The sequence below is a fragment of the Staurois parvus genome, unplaced genomic scaffold (assembly GCF_062004578.1).
Source record: "Staurois parvus isolate SC_StPar_1 unplaced genomic scaffold, SC_StPar_1.0 ptg000168l, whole genome shotgun sequence".
Taxonomy (NCBI): Eukaryota; Metazoa; Chordata; class Amphibia; order Anura; family Ranidae; genus Staurois; species Staurois parvus.
The window spans coordinates 319866-343663 of NW_028317964.1; the positions used below are offsets into that span (position 1 = coordinate 319866).

General features: G+C 44.1%; 1 protein-coding gene across 1 annotated transcript in view; it reads left to right on the forward strand.

Annotated features, from left to right (window-relative positions):
- Positions 1 to 23798, forward strand: part of STRC (stereocilin) — a 220205-nt gene that overhangs the window by 117833 nt on the left and 78574 nt on the right. Inside the window, exons 6-8 of the mRNA XM_089676425.1 lie at positions 12337 to 12447; positions 15412 to 15578; positions 19555 to 19741. Coding sequence (XP_089532551.1) covers positions 12337 to 12447; positions 15412 to 15578; positions 19555 to 19741 — 465 coding nt within the window. The remainder of the gene's footprint in view (positions 1 to 12336; positions 12448 to 15411; positions 15579 to 19554; positions 19742 to 23798) is intronic.

Below are 23798 nucleotides of genomic sequence, written 5' to 3' on the forward strand. Positions count from 1 at the left end.
CCAATGAGGCACTATTCTTTCCGCTGAGGGCAGCAGGGGATGGTATTCTTCCTGTTCACATCAACAATTGAGCATAATTCCTCCCACTCATACCAACAATGGGGTACTGTTCCTACTCATCCTACTGACCAAAGGTGTTAGGCATTGTTTACTCCCACTGATGTGGGGGCATTTTTTACTCTCATTAGCAATTGTCTAGCACACCTTTAGTCTAGAAGACAGTAAACTGGCCCTTTGTTTCAATAGTTTGGAGACCCTTGCAGTAAGGCCTCATTTAAACTAGCGGATGGAGTGGGACAAAAATGTGCAGTTGAGATGCATTTTTGCTGCCTGCTCCCACTTAAGCTGCAGTAGGCAGCATACGGGGATGTTTTCATGCGAAGCATCGCAGCCGCGGCAATGTTGATCTGACATGGATCGTTCGTCGTATGGCAAGCCCACCAACCGATCCCCAGGACTGTGTGCATTGCCGGCAGAAATGGGGTTAGAGCTGGTGGTGAGGAGACGTCACATCACTTCCTCACCACCTATCAGTAGACCCTGGAGCACGATCCTAACATGCATCGGGCTTCAGAAGCAAGGGAAATTTAGACGCATGTCTAAACCTACCCTAAAGGATTGACTGGATGCATTTCCCAGTGCATTTTTTAAAAATAGAATAGTTAGCAAAGATAAAAAGTAGAGATGTCAACAACAGATTGATTACTGAGGGCATTTTATCCCATAATTTGGGCAGACACTATCACTCAAAATTACTAAATAACAATGATAGAAGTCAAGTGGCACAGTTAAATATCCACCTAATATAACACTGAAAGCGTTTTTAATCTCCTCAATATCAGACACTTACACCCCCTTCCTGCCCAGGCCTTATTTCCCAGATTGCAGCATAGTCACACTTTGGATAACAATTACTCAACACTGTACCCTAATGAAATTTTTATCGTTTTTTGAGACAGAGCTTTCTTTTGGTGATATTTAATCACCACTGAGTTTTTATATGTTTGCTATATAAACAAAAAATATTGAACATTTTGAAAACATATGTATTTCTTCACTTCTTTTATAAAATTTTGCAAATAAGTACCCCTTGGCACTGACATCGCACAAATATGCGGCCTCACAGTACTGTGCGTTTCGGCCGTGTGGCCGCATATTTCTGTGCTTCCAGCACAAAGACTGGGGTGTCACCTGATCACCGTGATAGACTCTGATTGGCTATCACACTGATCAGTCACTGTGAAGCCTGCCCGTGTTTTCTTTCTCTCTAAATGGAGGAGAGGGATATATTGTATCTCTGTCCTTGCATAGAGAGAAAAAAAACTGTTAAAAAAAAAAGAAGGAAAAATACATAAATTTATTTGGGGTTGTTCATTGGTGGTAGGTTTGGGCCAGTTTTCCTTTGATAATAAAAAAATATATCCATTACCATTTAGCACCAACTGAAAGCCCAATTTGTCCTGAAATAAAAAACAGGTATAATTCACCTGGATGTACAAAGCAGTTCTGATGATACTGTATGTACAGTTTTATTAACACATGTCAAAGTTGAAAAATTTTACTTAGGCATTAAGATTTGTTTTACCCTTAGGCATGAAGGGGTTCATCTTTCTTCATAAATTTAGGCCAAAATGTATTCTGTTACATTTCTTTGGTAAACATTTATTTATTATTTATTTCAGGTACTTCTATAGCGCCATCAATTTACGCAGCACTTTACATATATATTGTACATTCACATCAGTCCCTAACCCTCAAGGGGCGTACAATCCAAGTCAGTGTTTATTATTTAATCTGTGTGAAAGTTACGTTACTAATATCACATAACTACGGATACCAGCTCACTCTATCATACAAAACATATTTACAGTCATTTATCTGTGTGGAGGATGAAAAACCGAAAGTTTTCACTTTGAAATCGTTTTTTCAAGTGGTTTAGGTCACTTTCCCGTTCCACTGCCTGTCAGTGCATCAATCATAGCCCAAGCCATGTCTACGATAAACAAGGTGAGGAAGCCAAAAGCCAAACCTCCAAATGTGAACAGTTATTCTCCCATCTACATAGGTGAAAGGGGCTGGATGCATCTAGATGACATCACTAGATTCACCCCACATACTTCCACTTGCTTATCCTGGATCTGGATCGAGTTGTAATTGATGTAGTGATGGTTTGGTAGAATGGGAATGGGAGCTCAGACCTAAACTGCTAGAGGAATTACTTCAAAGTAAGCCCTTTCCATTCTTATTTGGAGTAATGGAGTGAGCTGCAATTTATAGTTGTGTGACATTAATGATGTAACGTAGGATCCATTCCAATTACACCTCTTTGAGACGGCTGGCCTGGCCGAAAAGAATTCTTTGCCTCTTTACTAAAAATATACTTATTAATATCCCCCCTCTACTCCCACATGCCCTTCCTACATCCTGCTTCCCTGCTTCTTGCTTCACTTCTTTTCCTCACTCTTTCATTTTACTGTCTTCTTTCTGAACATTCATTATATATTATTTCTGTTTTGCTGAAGCAGCATACGATAATCAGTCATTTTGATTCAAAATGTATATTTAAAGACATCAGGTTAGCATCATGTTCCTTTTGACAGCTTCTGCACAGATCAAGATTGTTTATCTGATTTTTTGGGTACATATGGCTAATATATGAAAAGTGTGGACCGACGAAAAAAAATAACTTCTTGCCTACATCAACCAGTCATGTTGTAGCTTCCATCTCTTTTGCTGTTAGTTTAGTTAAGTTTGAAAGAGAAAGATGAATTCTGATAGTACAGGTAGTACAGACACATTTTCATATTAGCCCCAATGTATTTTTATGCTACAATTGATGCTGGATCTGTTATCAGAGCTCTGTTTTTTTCATTGCTTATTATGTCTTTTTTTTATATTCTACTAAAATTTGCAGACTCAGAATAAATGCATAAAACATTATAAAATCTACACCATCATGTACACTGTAATACTGATAAAGACTTTGACACCAACAGGATAACTTCAGGTGACAAATGCTAACATAACTTCCTCGTCAGGCACTAATACTGTTGGTACATCATCTAATCAGGCACTAATACTGTTGGTACATCATCTCATCAGGCACTAATACTGTTGGTACATCATCTCATCAGGCACTAATACTGTTGGTACATCATCTCATCAGGCACTAATACTGTTGGTACATCATCTCATCAGGCTAGAGAATACCAGAAGCATAAGACTTAAAGGATTAGGTCATCTTTACCAAAAAACTTTTCATGTACAGTTGTGTTCAAAATAATAGCAGTGTGTTGAAAAAAGTGAATAGAGCTCAAAATCCTTCTAATAGCTTTTATTTCCATACACACAAATGCATTGGGAACACTACACATTCTATTCCAAATCAAAACATGAAGAAAAATATATCACATTTGTGTTGTTCCTCTAAAAAAATTGAAGAAAAGTGAATATTAGACTGTTCAAAAAAAATAGCAGTGTTTGTATTCTTACAAACTCAAACATTCACTATATAATTTGAAAAATGTTTGAAGATTTTGCTTTAGTTTGAATCACTTAATGAATATTTAGTTGTATAAGCACTGTTTCAAGGGCATTTCCTCTTCAGCATAAGGCAGCATGACCTCTTCAAGTATTCTGATGTATTCAAACTGATCCATGATCCCTGGTATGCGATAAATAGGCCCAACACCGTAGTATGAGAAACATCCCCATATCATGATGCTTGCGCAACCATGCTTCACTGTCTTCACAGTGTACTTGTCAGGGTCCGCCGCAGCTCCGTCCCCGGCGCATGCGCAATAGCGGCGGCTCACGCCGGGACACAGGCACCAGATCCCGGCGGGCCGCGGCTGACAGGAGGCCGCGCATGCGCAGTAGGAGCCGCGGGCGCGCCTCGGGCGACCAATGATAGCCCGGGGGCGCGTTCTGGGCGGCCAATGACAGTGCAGGGCGCGATATTTAAAGATGCCCTGCACTGTCACAAATCGCCGCAAGGTCTGATCTGATACCTGTGTTCCCTGTGATTGTGACCCGGATTGTTTGACGTTCTGCCTGCTCCTGCCCTGACCCGGATTATCTGACTACGCTGCCTTCTCCTGCGATTGACCCGGATTGTCCCTGACTACGCTGCCTTCTCCTGTGATTGACCCGGATTGTCCCTGACTATGCTGCCTTCTCCTGTCCCGACCCCCGGCTTGCCGGCTTGTTTGACCATTCTGCGGACTGACTCCGGTAACTGACCCTGCGAGCGACCTGACCACTCTCTGCCTACTGTCTCGGTACCACGCCATTTCCCACGGTGACAACCGCCGGTTTATCCTGCCAGGTCCTGCCGGCCTCCTCACATCTGGCTCTACTCTGTCCTACTCCTATCCCCGGAGGCTCCCTCTGCCACGGGTGGTATTGCTCGGAGGTCGTGACCTGGTCCTGGTTCTGCTCCAAGTCCATCCCCACCATCAGGGGCCCTGGTGAAAACGCAGACCGGGACTTAGACCCCACGCTCCGGGTGATTCCGCCTAGTGGGCTGCCAGAGGTGCCACCTGGCGGATCCGTAACAGTACCTTGCGGCCATGACAGAGTCAGGAAGAGGCCCGGCCTCCCTGGAGGATATCTGCCAGCATCTGGCGACCCTAACCCAAGTGGTCCAGACTTTTCATACCCGATGCTCCCACCTTGAGGACCGCATGGAGACGTTAGTCACCCTTACATCCCCGGCACAGAGCCCGAGTCCCGCAGCTTCTCCTGGGGAATCACCTGCTACCCCAGCTCCCGGAGCAGGGGCCGCACCCCCTACTCCCGAACCCCGCGTTCCCTTACCAGAACGCTTCCGTGGAGACCGAAGCCGCTTCAGGGACTTCCGGAATGCGTGCATCCTGTTCTTCGACCTGCAGCCCCGCACGTTCACCACCGAGACCGTCAAGGTGGGGTTTATAGTCTCTCTCCTTCAGGATGAGCCCCAGGATTGGGCTCATCGCCTGATGGAGAATCACGACCCCCACCTTGATTCCGTGACTGAATTTTTTAGAGCCATGGCTATACTATATGACGACCTCAGCGAGCTGCTTCCGCAGAGACCACCTTGTACTCTCTGCGGCAGGGTCGCCGGGCAGCCGAGGAGTACGCGTCTGAATTCAGACGCTGGATGGGGGACACCCGATGGAACGATGCGGCATTATGTCACCAATTTCGCATCGGGCTATCTGAGTCACTCAAAGACGAGTTAGCACGGGTAGGCCTACCTGACTCCCTAGAGAAGCTAATCGAGCTGGCCATACAAATTGACCGCAGACTGAGAGAACGCCGGCTTGAACGAAGCAACAAGGGTCAAAGGGCGGCTTGGGTACCATCGAGGGGATTATTCCCACCCACAGGAAGCACTACCCGGAGCTCGGAACCTGGGGACACCTCCGAACCCATGCAACTGGGACTGGCTCGGTTCACATTATCGGCCGAAGAACGTCAGAGGAGACTATCACAGAACCTCTGTCTGTACTGCGGAGAAGCTGGCCACCGGGTGCGCTCCTGTCCTGCGAAAAAATGTAAGTCCACTTCTAGTTTTTTTCCGTTATCTGCAGAAAGGGGTGATCAGTCAAGTTATTTGGCAATACCTGTGTCTTTACAGCTCCCAGGAAGAACCTTGACGGTGACAGCTATCATAGATTCGGGGGCATGTAGCTGCTTTATTGATCTCACGTTTGCTCACCAGCAAGGTATCCCACTCCAGACCAAGGAAAGGGGGCTGAACATCTTCCTGGCGGATGGGTCTAGCTTAAAATCGGGAGTGGTGAATCAGGAGACACCCCCTATTTTCGCCTCAATGGCTGATCATCACCAGGAATTCCTCCGTCTGGACGCCATCGCGTCCCCCCTTTTCCCGGTCATTCTGGGGCTTCCTTAGCTGCGAGCCCATAACCCCCAGATTGACTGGGAGAAGGGAGCCGTGCAGTTTCGGTCCACATACTGTCTGAAAAGTTGCCACGTCTCAGGGCCCATGGCCCCCCAATTACTCCTATGCATGGATGGGGATACAGATCTGTCCCAGGTTATTCCCCCGGCCTACCACGACTTTCTGGACATGTTTAGTAAGCAAGGGGCAGACACACTTCCCCCACACTGATCTTACGACTGTCCCATAGACCTCCTGCCCGGATCTGAAATTTCGTTCGGCCATATTTTTCCTTTATCGGAGCTCGAGTCAGGAGTTCTGAGGGAATACATAGACGAAAACCTTCAGAAGGGGTTTATTCGCCCTTCCACGTCCCCAGCCGGTGCCGGGCTATTCTTTGTAGAGAAGAAGGACAAGACACTTTGAATACCTGGTCATGCCATTCGGGCTCTGTAACGCTCCGGCCACCTTCCAACATTTCATAAACGACGTGTTTCGTGATTTCCTTGATATCTTCATGGTTGTCTATCTGGACGACACCTTAATCTTCTCGCCCTCTCTGGAGGCTCATCAAAATCACGTGATGCGGGTGTTGGAACGTTTGCGCCAACACAGGCTATACGCCAAAGCAGACAAATGCTGTTTTGAACAGCATAAGATCACGTTCCTGGGATTGGTTCTCTCCCCCGCGGGGGTCGCGATGGACCCCCGGAAAGTCTCGGCAATCCTGGATTGGCCGATACCCACCGATAAGAAGGGCGTGCAGCGTTTTATCGGTTTTGCAAACTTTTATCGAAAATTTATCAAGAACTTCTCCGGTCTGGTCTCCCCAATCACGCAACTGACTAAACAGGGGATCCGCTTTAAGTGGTCTACCGAAGCACAAACTGCTCCGATTCTCAGTCATCTTGATTCTTCTCTCCCATACGTGTTGGAAGTGGACGCCTCAGAAAACGCGGTGGGAGCGGTCCTGTCTCAAAGGAACGGCACCAAGGAGCTGCTACATCCTGTAGCGTTCTTCTCCAGGAAATTGACACCTGCCGAGCGAAACTACGACATCGGAGATCGGGAGCTCCTGGCCATAAAGACCGCCCTGGAAGAATGGCGGTACTTGCTGGAAGGAGCTACACACCCCATCCTGATATATACCGATCACAAAAACCTGGAATATTTGAGGACGGCCAGACGACTGAAGCCACGCCAGGTGAGATGGGCTCTTTTCTTTTCCCGGTTTACCTTCCACATAACTTATCGACCTGGCTCTAAGAACACTAAGCTGGACGCGCTGTCCCGCATGTTTGTGGACCCCGACGATACACCAAGACCTGACACGATCCTACCATCCAGAAACTTCCTCGTCTTACAGACGGAACTCCGCTCCAAACTTCTTGACGCTTCCGTGGGACTACCAGCGCCGCCTGGGACGCCTCTCCTGAACCGCGAAGGGTTATTGTGGAAGGAGGGTCGGATCGTAGTACCCGAAGGAGTCCAAAACCATGGTCCTGGGCCACTGCCACGACCATCCAATGGCGGGCCATTTCGGAGTTACGAAGACCCTGGAACTTCTGCAGCGCTCATTCTGGTGGCCAAACATGGTCAAGGACTGCGAGCGCTACGTTCAGACTTGTCCTACCTGCCAGAGGAATAAACCCTCCAGAAGCAAGGCCTGGGGATTGTTGCACCCGTTGCCAATTCCAAAGAGGGCCTGGCAAATGATAGCCATGGACTTTATTGTCGAACTCCCACCATCTCAAGGCCACACTGCCATATTTGTGATTGTCGATCGCTTCTCTAAGATGGCCCATTTCGTACCCCTGGAAAAGACACCATCCGCGCTGGAAACTGCACGAATATTTATCAAGGAAATAGTTAGACTACATGGAGTTCCCGAGGATATAGTATCAGATCGGGGAGCCCAGTTCACTTCAAGGTTTTGGAAGGCCTTGTGCGAAGCATTGGGAATCAAGTTGTCACTCTCGTCCGCTTACCATCCCCAGACCAATGGGCAAACAGAGAGGACCAACCAAGTATTAGAGCAATACCTCCGATGCTACACGTCCTACCTACAGGACGACTGGCTGCCGCTGTTACCGTCAGCGGAGTTCGCCTACAACAACTCGAACCACTCCGCTACGGGGCAATCTCCGTTCTTCACCAATTACGGTTACCATCCAACATTTCTTCCCGATCTCATGCCAGAGAGCTCAGTACCAGCATCTCAAGACATCCTAAATTTCCTTTCGACCAATAACAAAACAGTTTAGGAGGCCATCACGAAAGCCCAGGAGGACAGCAAGAAGGCATTTGACAGGAGGAGAAGGGGGGAACTGGCGCTTCAACCTGGAGACCGGGTTTGGCTGACCACTGCCAACTTGAAGATGCAGTGTCCATCAAGGAAATTGGGACCGAAATTTGTTGGCCCGTTCCAAGTCAAGCGAGTCATCAACGAGGTGGCTTAGGAACTCGCACTGCCGGAGACTTTCAGGATTCACCCGGTGTTTCATGTGTCTCTTCTGAAACCGGCCGCACCGGACCCCTTCCCGGATCGGGAATCCAGACCTCCTGAGGCAGTCACCATAGGTGAACAAGAAGAGTACGAGGTAGAAACGATTCTCAGTTGCCGTAGGAGGGGAGGCCAGATGCAGTTTTTGATAAAATGGAAGGGTTATGGTCCTGAGGAAAACTCATGGGAACCCATCCAGAATGTTCACGCTCCCAGGCTCATCCGGGAGTTCTTTCGTGGCCACCCACGGTGGAGAGATCAGTGGGGCTCCCGGAGGGTGCCCGTAGGGGGGGGGCAATGTCAGGGTCCGCCGCGGCTCCGTCCCCGGCACATGCGCAATAGCGGCGGCTCATGTCGGGACACAGGCACCAGATCCCGGTGGGCCGCGGCTGACAGGAGGCCGCGCATGCGCAGTAGGAGCCGCGGGCGCGCCTTGGGCGACCAATGACAGCCCGGGGGCGCGTTCTGGGCGGCCAATGACAGTGCAGGGCGCGATATTTAAAGATGCCCTGCACTGTCACAAATCGCCGCAAGGTCTGATCTGATACCTGTGTTCCCTGTGATTGTGACCTGGATTGTTTGACGTTCTGCCTGCTCCTGCCCTGACCCGGATTATCTGACTACGCTGCCTTCTCCTGTGATTGACCCGGATTGTCCCTGACTACGCTGCCTTCTCCTGTGATTGACCCGGATTGTCCCTGACTACGCTGCCTTCTCCTGTCCCGACCCCCGGCTTGTTTGACCATTCTGCGGACTGACTCCGGTAACTGACCCTGCGTGTGACCTGACCATTCTCTGCCTACTGTCTCGGTACCACGCCATTTCCCACGGTGACAACCGCCGGTTTATCCTGCCAGGTCCTGCCGGCCTCCTCACATCTGGCTGTACTCTGTCCTACTCCTATCCCCGGAGGCTCCCTCTGCCACGGGTGGTATTGCTCGGAGGTCGTGACCTGGTCCTGGTTCTGCTCCAAGTCCATCCCCACCATCAGGGGCCCTGGTGAAAATGCAGACCGGGACTTAGACCCCACGCTCCGGGTGATTCCGCCTAGTGGGCTGCCAGAGGTGCCACCTGGCGGATCCGTAACAGTACTGTGGCTTGAATTCAGTGTTTGGGGGTCGTCTGACAAACTGTCTCCGGCCACTAGACCCAAAAAGAACAATCTTACTTTCATCAGTCCACAAAATGTTGCACCATTTCTCTTTAGGCCAGTCAATGTGCTCTTTGGCAAATTGGAACCTCTTCAGCACATGTCTTTTTTTCAACAATGGGACTTTGCGGGGGCTTCTTGCAGATAGGTTTTGGTGGCCATTTTAAAGCATTTGCGATCATTTTAGCTGAGCAGCCTATCATTTTCTGCACTTCTTTATATGTTTTCCCCTCTCCAATCAACTTTTAATCAAGGTACGCTGTTCTTCTGAACAATGTCTGGAACGACCCATTTTCCTCAGAATTTCAGAGAGAAATGCACTGTAACCAGCATGTACAACATTTGCTGCCTTCCTTCCTTAAATAAGGGCAATAATTGCCACCTGTTTTTCAAAGAATGAATGACCTCACTAATAGAACTCCACACTGCTATTATTTTGAACATGCCCCTTTCAATTAGTGATTCATTTACACAGAATCAGCAGCAGGCATGTCATGACTGTTAGGTCTGTTGGATTTTTATTACTCTACTACACCTGCTAGTAAATTATTTGCCATGTAGAAATATCATTTCTACCAAAAACAGTGATTGATCAGGTTAGTGATGTCTGACTGCTATTATTTTGAACACAACTGTATGTAGCAGATGTTTGTAGAAAAAAACAAACTGTGCAGCTTTGACCAAAGTTAAATAATGCCATTGCTATAAGTGTAAGTAATTTATATATCTACTGAGGTCTTGCTGAAAAACGTCTAGAAATGGCATCATTCCACCCTGTCTTGTCTAGGACATGGCTAAGATACTGCCTGCCAATTCAGTCTCCCTCACATGCTCTCTCTCTTCCCTGTCACAGTAGCTTTGAGCTCAGCAATTCTGCAATGGAAGAGATAGTGGGCCACACATGTGCGGGGATTTGAGAGCTGGTTCCTGTGATGGTTGGAGTGAACAATAGTGGCTAGGAGTGACTTAGCAATGTCCTAGCAACAAGTCAGAGTGAGATGATGCCATCTCTGTACTTTTTTTGCCAAGCTTCAGGAGGTACAGCATGTAAATGGCCTACACCTATAGCAAGAGCATTATCCAATTTTAGTCAAAGCTGCACAATTTGATTTCATCTATGGACATTTTTCTACCTGCATAGGTAGTGGGTTTTTGTTTCTTAGGTAAAAGTGAGCTAACTCTTTCGATGCCAGGTCCGTACGGCATACGGACATACAGCATCGCTTAGATCTGGCCAGTTCCACACTCTATACAGACCTTGTATTCCCACTACAATGACTATGAGCTTATAGCAAAACTGTTCCACAGATTCTGCTGAACAAACCAATAGCTCTGATCAGCGGCTAACAAGCAGTTGATCAGAGCTATTCACCTAAAATGTGACCCCCACCTACCGCCATTTCTCTGCTCTCTCTTCCCCTGCTTTCTGCTGCCCCTCCACATCCCTGCTACACTGAGTGCTACAATCCCCCCCCCCCAACCTCTTTACTGTCCCCTTCCTCCACTGCAGCACCAATTCTTCCAAAAAACCAAAACCCTGTGCAAAATCATGTGCAATTGCAGCTTCTCTGCCTTTCCCCTTCCACCGGCTTCAGGTGCTGCAGGGCAGGCAGATAAAATATCTGAATATATCTCCCTGTCTCTATGACCCCCCAATGTAGTTGATCCCCCCATGATCCCCAACGCCCCCTCCCTGCAGCACTGCTGCTTGGATTTCCCTCCAACCGGTAGCAGCTGCTGCTGGGGCATTGATGTGGAAGATCAATGTCAGGATTGATTCCTTTCCTGAATGTACACTGTGAGTGATCGGTTCATATCACTCCTGTGTTCATTCATCAATGAAGCATAGCAAATTGTGTTCACTATGCTTCAATTTGTGACTGAATAGGATTCTTCTATTCATTCATTCATCCACCGAACAGCTGAGGCTGCAGGGAAAGGGACTCTCTTCAGACCCTTTCTCTGCCTAATATACATTAGCGGTCTGTTTAGACCACCAATATATCACCAAAGCCCCCCCCCCCCCTACCAAAAAAAATGTAAAAAATCGTAACTATAAAAGCATACCTGTTGACTAAATAAAATTGTTAAAAAAAATAAAACATTTCTAAATATCCCTTGCCTCTGAAGCCTGATCCACGATTGGATTGCGTTCCAGAGGCTACTGAAAGGCAGTGAGGAAGCAATGCAGTGCCTCCTCACCGCTTGTTTTAAACCAATTTTTGCTGACAAACACACTGCAAATGGCGTTGCACGCAGTTGTGGGGCATTTGCAGCGCTTCTACATTGACCTGAATGCGTAGCTTTCAGCAGACCTTCTGCCTGACGATCGTTACAAGTTGGGTCAAATTTGTTACACAAGCATCGTGGCCACAACATGTAAACACCCCCATGCGCTGCCTATTGCCTGCTGGGGGACAAACTCTGAAAGCTGTAAGGGAAAAAAAAGCAATGGAAAAATTGCAAAAATGGTCAGGCCACTTGAGTTTAAAGTGGAGAGCAGGATTTGGCAGCAAAAAGGTTAAAGTATATCAAAGTTTTGGTTTTTTTTGTTTTGTGTACAGTAAGTTTTTTTTTTTAGCCATCTTTTCCCCTAATTCCTGTTCGGTGACAGCAATAAAAACTTCTACACTTTTAAAAAATAAAGTGAAAATACACTTTAAAAAAAGCACATTGGTAGACCTTTTTCACATCTTGTGCTGCTTTAATCAATAGCAGATCCTTTTCTACTTAATGATCATCTTGAGAGGAGTTTAGAAGAATTCAAAGTTATGCAATTGTTTTTCTTTATCACAGGAATACTTGCACATGCCTAAAGAAGGATTCCAGAAGGTCCTGATGTCAGCAGAAAATGATGCAGTGGAAAGGTTCCTCTCTCTGATGCATAGGTCATGGCCCAGAATTCAGGTGAGAAGAAAAAAGAGCTAGAGCAATGTAAGTTTATTTATGTCTGGTTCTTGTATAGCGCTGTCAATTTACTCAGCACATTACTTATGTTTTATACATTCTCATCAGTCCCTGCCCTTAAGGAGTTTATAATCTAAGGTCCCTAACTCACATTCATACATACACATCCTATGGCCATTTTAGACTGGAGACAATTAACCTACCAGCATGTCTTTGAGTAGTGTAGGAGGAAACTGGAGTACCCAGAGGAAACTCACTCAGGCACAGGGAAAACCGTTAACATACATTTATCTTTACTAACTGCTATTGCCTAAAATGGGTGTATTCTGACTGTGGAATTAAATGAACTGGGGCTAAAACTATTTTCTAGTTTTGGATACAGCTTTTTCCAGCCATCTGGGGCTCCATTAGAGCAATGTTTCTCAGCCAGTGTCCTGGGGCACCCAGGGGTGCCATTGGGATCCTCCAGGGTGCTGTGATCACAAGACCCAGTTTGCCCAGATCAGAGATGGATGAGAAGACTGGATGGGGGACTCTGATGTTATGGGGGACTCTTGGATGAGGGGATTTTTAATGTGATGGGGTCTCACATGTATAGGGGGGGGACTCTGATGTGATGGGAGGCCTCTGATGTGAAGGGGGACTACTGATGGGCCTCTGGCACAAATGAGGGATTCTGAAGTTAAAGGATGGGCTCCTATGTGATAAGGGGACCTCTAATGTTAATGGGGGCTTCAGATGTGAAGCTAATTTAATCAAGGTGTTTGTGCATTGTCCTAGGCTCAGATTTCCAATTGATAAGTCACATTTATGTTTATTACTTTTCAGACTAGGGTGCCTCAAGATTTTTCATACTTTTAAAGGGTGCCAAGGATGAAAAAATAAACACTGCATTAGAGAGATGTACCCATCTTCCTGTCCTGCTGACAAAATTTTCACTAGACAGAAAGTAAAGGAAAATCTGCAAGATGGATATGGACAAAAATAAATATCTGACTGGGGTCTAGCCTTCCCCTTCTCTAGTAAAGAAAACAATTTTTATTTATATTTGTGCTGCTATTGGAGAGTTCTCTTTATTTCCTGTATGGTTAAAGGATGTCAGCAGGACAGGAAGTGAGGATCAATCTCCCTAATAGATCCCAGAATAGAAGAGAAAACCTGACAGGAGTTATAACCTTTCCCCACTCTAAGAATAAGAAAATACGTTTTTGCTGAGCATACACCTTTTAAAATACAGGATTGCCTGTATTTTATTTATATGCACATACCAAATATTATATTAAACAACACTGTTCTACTCTCTAGTTCCCTGGTCTCCTCCTCCCATGCCTGTCTCCAGGACTTCTCCAGGGCTTCCCCCATCCTCTGGAACTCCCTACCCCAATCCATTAGACTATCACCTACTCTCCTCTCCTTTAGGCGCACCCTGAAAACCCATCTCTTCAGGGAAGCCTACCCCGCCCTCAGCTAATTACTGAACTTCTCCACTCTTCCTACCACTCCATCACCCACAGCTATTTCCTCCTGTACCACTATCCCCTCCCTCCTAGACTGTAAGCTCCAAGAAGCAGGGCCCTCGAACCCCTCATGTATTGAATTGTATTGTTACTGTACTGTCTTGTGTACTGTCTCCCATTATAATGTACAGCGCTGAGCAAACTGTTGCCGCTATATAAATACTGTGTAATAATAATAATAATAATAACACTGATGGTGATCCATGGAAGTACTTTGTTGTATGTGTAAGGAATAATTTACTCTTTTCAGCTTTTGCTTTTACTTTTCCTGGATCAACACATCTAGGAATTTGAACTGGCCCGGCTTGATTCATTTGTGTTTTTCTTTAATCTCCATAATATGTAAATGACTTCCTTGTTGCCAAAGTGTTATTTTAAAGCGTGACCAAAAAACAGCTTTCTATTGGTAGATCCATTATAGTATGTATCACTTTTGGCTAGGGTCAAGGGGTAGTATTTGTTCCTATCAGTTTTGAGGCGCAGAGCTCCGATGCCTCTTGTTGAGTGGGGGCACCAGTTTGTAATTTCCAATGTAATAAGGTGGGCATGGTGGGAGGGATACTTTTCCCCGGTTGAAGGCGGGACTCTCCCTAAGAGCTTGTGCCTTTCTGGTAGGAATGAGACTACATTTGTCTAACCAGGGGCTGAGAGGTGCAAGGAGCTCCTGGTGATGTACCCCCTTGGGAATGGAGTGCCAGACAAACACTTTGGGTTTGAAACCCCACTGAGTTTCACTGGCGCTCTGTCACATCACTTTTGCTTTTCTTGCACATATCAATTGGGCAGATCTCCTGACTAGCTGACAGCAATTTTGATACCGGCCAGAATGTGTATACTGTACATGGCACTTTTAATTTTTTACTCGGCATGAATTTATCACAAGCTCTTACACTGGGGTGGTTTGTCTTTTCTCACAGAGACCAAGGGTGACGTTTTTTTTCGAGGCCTGCCCTGATGTCATGGAGAGGCTCTATGACCCTAGGTACTTTCTTTTCCCCAATCAGGTGTCTCTCTTCAGGTGAACCCTGACCAAGTACTTGGAGGACCAGTTTCAGCAGGTCCCTAAGGAGCGGGGTCCTCCAGGCTTTGGGCTAGGTAGACCAAGTATATCTTGTCTGTCAGGAGCAGTGCACCCTGGGGATTTTAGGAATAGAGGCCCTATCTCTTTGGAGGTTTGTCCCATTCTGTACCCTCTGTGCACATTTTTGTGTGCTGTGAGGACATGGTTCACTTTTTCGTTCATAGGGATTCAACAAGCACCACACCACAGAGCTCCGTAAAAAAAAGTAAAAACAATTAGTAGGATTTAAACAAATTATGTGTATACACTACTACTATCTGTGAAATACCAATCTGTAATGTGGCTAGCTAAAATGTATTCTATATTTTAAAATGTATTATATATTTTGTCTTTTACTACAACTACATTGATTTTTTCTTTTTCCAGGTGTCACAACCAGATGAAAAAGGATTAGAGACTCTGACATCAATGGTTATCCAAAAGTTTCCCCGCTTAACACCCCAAATATTTGTAGATCTTTCTCAGTTTATACCATTTATGTCAATATCTGACATTGTCAGCTTTCCACTCTACCTACTGGCCAATCAAAGTGTGTAAGTCAAACTATCAAACTGGCAGCTTAATTAATAAAGCCATAGAGATCAATGCATCTCCATCGTCTTGACCATGGCTTTTTTCTTCTCAGAGAATAGGTGCTGTACCCCCCCCCCCCCCTTCCCCCTTATATCATTTTGTAGTGCCAAGAAATGTGTATGGAATTTGTTAATTATAACAAGAATGTCAGTAAAATAGATCTCCTGCAGCCAGCAACAAAAGACCTCCCCCCAATAGATCACCTGATAACCAATAGATCTTCCCTCGCAATAACAGGTTGCCCCAGCAACAATATATCTTCACCAACAACAATAGATCTCCCACCAGCAGCAATAGATCCACCCCATAAATAATAGATTTCCATCATTCCTGCCAGCATCAATAGACTCTCCAGCACTTCTTGGAACACATACTGTCAGTGCTGGAGGTACTGGAACTGCTTGCCACAGTGTTCCTACTGAAAAAAAGACCTGGTCTTGATAAGTAGATGTTTTAAAATATAGAAATTAATTGTGAATTATATTTGTTACAGAGTAGTGTTACAGCAACCTGTATTTATAGTACTAATATAAGGGCTTGTATGTGGTATGCAGTATTGCTGTGGAATTCAATATATTTTACTAAGTATTTAAAGTATATTACTCTGCTGACAACAAGCCTAGAGCAGTAATATATACATATATATATATACACACAGTTGTGTTCAAAATAATATCAGTGTATTGAAAAAAGTGAATAAAGCTCAAAATCCTTCTAATAGCTTTTATTTCCATACACACAAATGCATTGGGAACACTACACATTCTATTCCAAATCAAAACATGAAGAAAAATATATCACATTTGTGTTGTTCCTCTAAAAAAATTGAAGAAAAGTGAATATTAGGCTGTTCAAATAAATAGCAGTGTTTGTATTCTTCTTTACAAACTCAAACATTCACTATATAAACTGAAAAATGTTTGAAGATTTGCTTTCCTTTGAATCACTTAATGAATATTTAGTTGTATAAGCACTGTTTCTGAGAACTGCTGTACATCTGTGTTGCATGGAGGCAACCAACTTCTGGCACCTGTGATCAGGTATTCCAGCCCAGGATGATTGGACTACATTCCACAGTTCTCTATTTCTTGGTTTTGCCTCAGAAACTGCATTTTTGATGTCACCCCACAAGGTTTCTATTGGATTAAGATCCGGGGATTGGGCTGGCCACTCCATAACGTCAATCTTGTTGGTCTGGAACCAAGATGTTGCACGTTTACTGGTGTGTTTGGGGTCGTTGTCTTGTTGGAACAGCCATTTCAAGGGCATTTCCTCTTCAGCATAAGGCAGCATGACCTCTTCAAGTATTCTGATGTATTCAAACTGATCCATGATCTCTGGTATGCGATAAATAGGCCCAACACCGTAGTATGAGAAACATCCCCATATCATGATGCTTGCACCACCATGCTTCACTGTCTTCACAGTGTACTGTGGCTTGAATTCAGTGTTTGGGGGTCGTCTGACAAACTGTCTACGGCCACTAGACCCAAAAAGAACAATCTTACTTTCATCAGTCCACAAAATGTTGCACCATTTCTCTTTAGGCCAGTCAATGTGCTCTTTGGCAAATTGTAACCTCTTCAGCACATGTCTTTTTTTCAACAGTGGGACTTTGCGGGGGCTTCTTGCAGATAGCTTGGCTTCACATAGGCGTCTTCTAATTGTAACAGTACTCACAGGTAACTTTACACCTTCTTTGATCTTCCTGCAGCTGATTGTTGGCTGAGTCCTTGCCATTTTGGCTATTCTTCTATCCATTCAAATGGTAGTTTTTTGTTTCTTCCACGTCTTTCAGGTTTTGGTTGGCATTTTAAAGCATTTGCGATCATTTTAGCTGAGCAGCCTATCATTTTCTGCACTTCTTTATATGTTTTCCCCTCTCCAATCAACTTTTTAATCAAGGTATGCTGTTCTTCTGAACAATGTCTGGAACGACCTATTTTCCTCAGAATTTCAGAGAGAAATGCACTGTAACCAGCATGTACAACATTTGCTGCCTTCCTTCCTTAAATAAGGGCAATAATTGCCACCTGTTTTTCAAAGAATGAATGACCTCACTAATAGAACTCCACACTGCTATTATTTTGAACACGCCCCTTTCAATTAGTGATTCAATTACACAGAATCAGCAGCATGCATGTCATGACTGTTGGGTCTGTTGGATTTCTATTACTCTACTACACCTGCTAGTAAATTATTTGCCATGTAGAAATATCATTTCTACCAAAAACAGTGATTGATCAGGTTAGTGATGTCTGACTGCTATTATTTTGAATACAACTGTATGTACACCCTGTTCCGTATTATTATGCAAATTATATTTTTCTCATTTACCTAAATGATTGATTTAAATAACAGTCAGCATAATTCTCATGTTATCAACTATTAAGAGTACAATTCAAATTTTATTGAACAAACCTCCTAATGATAACAGTATTTTTTTTAAACATAAAAAGCTTACAATGCACTTCTTCCAAATTATTACGCACAGTAAGTTTCAAAACACTTTATAGGTTGTAAAGAACTGAAAATTGTCATTTGTTGTGTTTGCAGCATATTTACTGAGATCAAAAGCTATTTCAATCAAACTTTTAACACCATTTTAACAGGTCACGTTACATTTTAACATAGGACCCCTTATTTGATAGCAGCTTCACAAGTCTTGCATCCATTGAACTTGTGAGTGTTTGGACAGTTTCTGCTTGAATTTGTTTGCAAGATGTCAGAATAGTCTCCCAGAGCTGCTGTTAGGATGTAAACTGCCTCCCACCCTCATAGATCTTTTGCTTGAGGATGCTCCAAAGGTTCTCAAAAGGATTGAGGTCAGGGGAGGATCGAGGCCACACCATGACTTTCTCTCCTTTTATTCCCATAGCAGCCATTGATGCAGAGGTATTCTTTGCAGCATGAGATGGTGCATTGTCATGCATGAAGATGATTTTATTACGGAACGCATAGTTCTTCCTTCTGTACCAGGGAAGAAAGTGGTCAGTCATACACTCCACATACTTTGCAGAGGTCATCTTTACACCTTCGTGGACCCTAAATGGGCCGACCAGCTCTGTTCCCATGACTCCGGCCCAAAACATGACTCCACCACTGCCTTGCTGACGTCGCAGCCTTGTTGGAACAGGGTGGCCGTCCACCAACCATCCACTACTCCATCCATCTGGGCCATCCAGGGTTGCAGGGCACTCATCAGTGAACAGGACTGTTTGAAAATTAGTCTTCATGTATTTTTCTGCCCAATGCAGCTGTTTCTGCTTGTGAGCATTGGTTAGTGGTGGCCGAATAGAAGGTTTATGCACAGTTGCTAGACTCTGGAGGACTCTACACCTTGATGTCCGTGGGACTCCAGAGGCACCAGCAGCTTCAAATATCTGTTTGCTGCTATGTAATGGTATATTAGCAGCTGCTCTCTTGATCTGATGCATGGATCTGGCAGAAATCTTCCTCAATGTGCCTTTATCTGCACGAACCCGTCTGTGCTCTGAATCAGCCACAAATCTCTTAATAGTGTGATGATCACACTTATGTTTTCGTGAATTATCTAATGTTTTCATACCTCATCCAAGGCATTGAACTATTTCACTCTTTTCGGCAGCAGAGAGATCCTTTTTCTTCCCCATATTGCTTGAAAATGGTGCTCTGCTTAATAATGTGGAACACCCTCCTTTATTAGTTTTTCCTTAAATTGGGCTCACCGGCCAATCTAATTATCACAGGTGTTCGAGATTGTTTTCAGTGATCAAAAGAGCCCTGAGACACAATGCCATCCATGAGTTAAACTGAAAAACAAAATATTTAATCTTTGTGACACTTAAATAGAATTTGCATAATAATTTGGAACAGGGTGTATATATCTATGTATGTATGTGTGTACATACAGCCCAGTATACATATAATATGCTGAAAATAATTAATTTATTTTAGATTAGAAGCAATCAGGATCCACAGTCCAGAAATGAAAATTGCTCAGAAACGTGCATTTGTGAAACGTCTCCTGCAAGCTGACACGTTTGGTGATATCCCATCATGGCCATCACACTTTCTCACATCCATCCAACCACTGCTACCCTACATGCCGTTCTGTCATTTCATCCAACTGAGCACTGATCAGGTCAGTACGCCATGTTTACCAAACTAATAGTATTGGCTTTGTACTGTGTACACTGGTTATAGACTTGTTTCTGGTGATCTACAGAGATTTAAAGTGGTTTCCAGTGCTGGTGCCTTAAGATTTTTCCATATTTTTTCTAAAAGTGTTTATATATAATAACCAGTTACTGCACCGTTAGCGTGAATTAACAGTTTTAAAAAACTCTTTTAATCGTTCATTAATTCTATATTTTAAAATGTAATATATATATTGTCTTTTACTACAACTACATTGATGTTTTCTTTCTCCAGGTGTCACAATCTGACCAGGCCATTTTTTTGCTATACGGCACTGCGTTACTTTAACTGACAATTGCACGGTCATGCAACGCTGTACACAAATAGAGCTTTATTTTGGTGGTATTTGATCACCTGTGCGTTGTTTTTTTTGGGGGGCTATAAACAAAAAAAGACCAACAATTTTAAAAATAAAAAAACAATATTTTTGACTTTTTGCTATAAAACATATCCAGTAATAAAAATTAAAAAGTCAACTTTCTTCATAAATTTAGGCCAAAATGTATTCTGCTACATGTCTTTGCTAAATAAAATCTCAATACATGTAAATTAATTGGTTTACATGAAAGTTATAGCGTCTACAAATGGCGGTATGTATACTGGAATTGTTTTTTTTTCTTTAATACTAATAATGGCGGCGATCAGCGACTTATTACAGGACTGCGGCGGGCATTCTGACACTGGGGGGAACTGACTAACTGCCACTTACATCCCAATGACACTAATACAGTGATCAGTGCTAATAAAGCACTGACACTGTACTAATGACACAGGGCAGGAAGGAGCTAACATCTTGGGCGATCAAAGGGTTAGCTTTGTGCTGTTTTACTGTGTGTGCTGTGTATGTTTTACTAGGGGAAAATACTGCTGTGTATTTCTCTGCTGTGCAGAGAAATACACAGCAGCATGTTACTGCTGGCAGGAGAGAGACCTGTGTTGTTTACACACAGGTCTCTCCCCTGTCAGTGATACTTGACGATTGCCGGGTGCCGGCGGGGAATCTCTGTCCGTGATACGGTGATCAACATCTGTAGCCACCAATGGCAGGGCGGGTAGGGTGGCACGCCCCCTGCTCGGAAATGCAAAATCACGTATATATACATGATTTTGTGCAGCCCTGTGGTACTTTTGCTTTAGGGCTGTCAGGAGGCGGTTAAGGGAATCCCTAGTGGACCCCCAGATCACCAGAACTAGTGTGCCCATTGGAGGATTTCCCCTCTTGTTTCTTTTCTGGCAACAACCCAACATTTAGGTTTTTATTTTATTTTCAATGATAACAGTGAACATGACAAAAAGAGGGTGAATCTCCCTACTGGGGGCACAGACCTCAATAAAAATTGACAGGTGTTTTAATCCATCACCACTCTATCCAAACCTAATAAAAAGGTTTGCCTTTAGGTGTACTTTAAGTTAGTACTGCTTGCAACTGACTAGATAAATAAAAATCAGAGACCCAAAAGATGCCCAATATCGAACACAGTTCTTCACAAGCTGTCATTATTTTGCACCACTCAATGCTCTCTAACATATAGATACGTTTTTGCTGTGCTCTAGGGCAGGGGTGGGCAACTGTGGCCCTCCAGCTGTTGGTGAACTACAAGTCCCATCATGCCTCTGCATTTGGGAGTCATGTTTGTAACTGTCAGTTTTGCAATTCCTCATGGGACTTGTAGTTTTACAACAGCTGAAGGGCCACAGTTGCCCACCCCTGCTCTAGGGTGTTCTTTTACAAGAAAGACAACTTTATCCTCCACTGGCACCAATTGCGCTTTCATTTATCATCTTTCTAGTCCGGCCAGCTGTCACAGTACAGCCTTTGGGAGTCATGCTTATAACTGTCAGCTTTGCAATGCCTCATGGGACTTCTGTTCTACAACAGCTGGAGGGCCATAGGTTGAGCACCCATGTCATCTAGCATGATATTGGTCAAAGCAGCTTGTAGGCAGGTGAAAGGTTCCCCTTTAAGGGTTCCTCCTCCTATTTTTGGAGTGGTGATGTGGGGTGCCCCTTTATAAGGTGGGAGGGATTTGGGTTCAGGGTCTTCTGGAATCTAGTTCATCTAGTAGAGGGTCTCTTGTGCTCTCCCCATTGGCGTAGGGGGTGTTAGCATAGCTTAAAGAAAGTACTGTTCCAAAAACTAGGTGGAAATAGTTGAATGAGTACAAGTACCAATATTCTCTTGCACTGGTTTAACTGGACCATAGTGTGCTATTGAACAAGTTTATTCACCATAATTTGGAATGTCTGTACCAAGAATTTGGAATGTTATGATCACATTGTTGAAAGTAAATAACTACTTATGCAGCAAGGTGCCTCTGAGAGATATTCTACAAGAGTGATCTGTTGTACAGCCAGTGCCTGGCAAGAGAATTATGTGCTTTATTATTATATTATTATACAGGATTTATATAGCGCCAACAGTTTGCTCAGTGCTTTACAATATAACGGGAGACAATACAGTAACAATACAGTTCAATACAAGAGGGATTTGAGGGTCCTGCTCCTTGGAGCTTACAATCTAGGAGGCTTTACAGGTGCAAGCTTGGTCGGTTCTGGAGTGGGTGGTGATGGAGAAAAACATGGTCACCACCTGATGGTGAGAGAAAGCCCCCTCATGTTACATGCATCAGATGGCCTGTGGGCCTAGCGGGTCGCTTGGGTTTCTGGAGTTTCTTTCTGGACCATGTGTCAAACATAGGCCTATGTGTGTAAGTACTCCAGGCGGTAAAGGGTTAAAAGTGAAGTTACCAGGAGGCTTGGGAGAAGACATCTATAACTGACATTCATGCATGTAACAGTATATGGTTTGGGCTGAACGCCAGCGTGATGTTCTTCAACCCTAAATGTACAGGCAGAACCCACCTGCACATGTCAGACACGTGTAAGTAAGCAGGGGTTCCCCTTACGAACTGTTCCTTTATTAGTGTTCAATCCTGATTCCAGTAGATTAATTTATACTTGCTTCTTACCATCCTCCAGAATAGAACCAAGATCCCTACCATCAATTTAATACTGAGCAATTAAAAAAGCCAGTTGTGCAAACTCAAAGCCTATTGCACCTTCTATTCTACTGTCCAACTAGCAGAGCGCCACAACTCCACAGTTTTCAAGCAGGTACCTTGAAAACACAGCAGAAAAGTTCTGGGGCTTTCATAATAGAATCATATAATAAGGCACATACACAAAAAAAACTTTTTTAAAAAGTCTGGACAGAGGATAACAGTTTGCTGCTGACCATTATCATCATAGGTCACTGTCAATTTGGTGAATGAAAGATCAGCTGGATCTGTTGCACGTATATGAATAACCTTCTCATAAGATGTCCCCTTTGCGTTCTGTGTTAAAAACATGTCCCATAACTTTATTTCAAAACAACAATATATACCAAAAGATGTTTTTTTTGTACTGCTAAATTTGGGAGGTCTTTTGTAAAATGTTTTAATATGGGTTATAATACTGAATGGGAATCTCCACTGAGTGTTTAAAGCGGTATTAAACCTCAAACTCAAAATGTAATATATTGCAGCTTTTACCAATCATCAGATGTGGTTGGCTACATTAGTTTTCCTTTTTTTAAATTTCCTCTGTTTTCACCTAGTGACCTAGCCAGTAACACACACACCTCTTGTATCTGAGTGCCCCTACATTGGAGGAAGGAGCACAGAGGCCACCTTTGGACAGCAGCTTTGTCAATCTGAGGGGAGGGGAGTGTTAGAGGTACTGACAGATTTAGAAACACTAACAAATTGAAGCCAAACTCCAGCTTTCACTGCAGATACAGCAACAGGTTTTTTTTTTTTGGGGGGGGGATAAAGGTTTTACATTAATAAATAAGAGCTGATCATTGTAAGAACTCCTGTCAGTGGTAAATGGTTTGTCCCAACCCTCAAACTGTTAAATTTGAAGGAGAGTTTGTTCTGCTGAAAAAAAGGCTCACTGGCCAGATCACCAGGTGAAAATAAAAGAATGAAAGCTTAAAAAATAAAACTAATGCATCCACC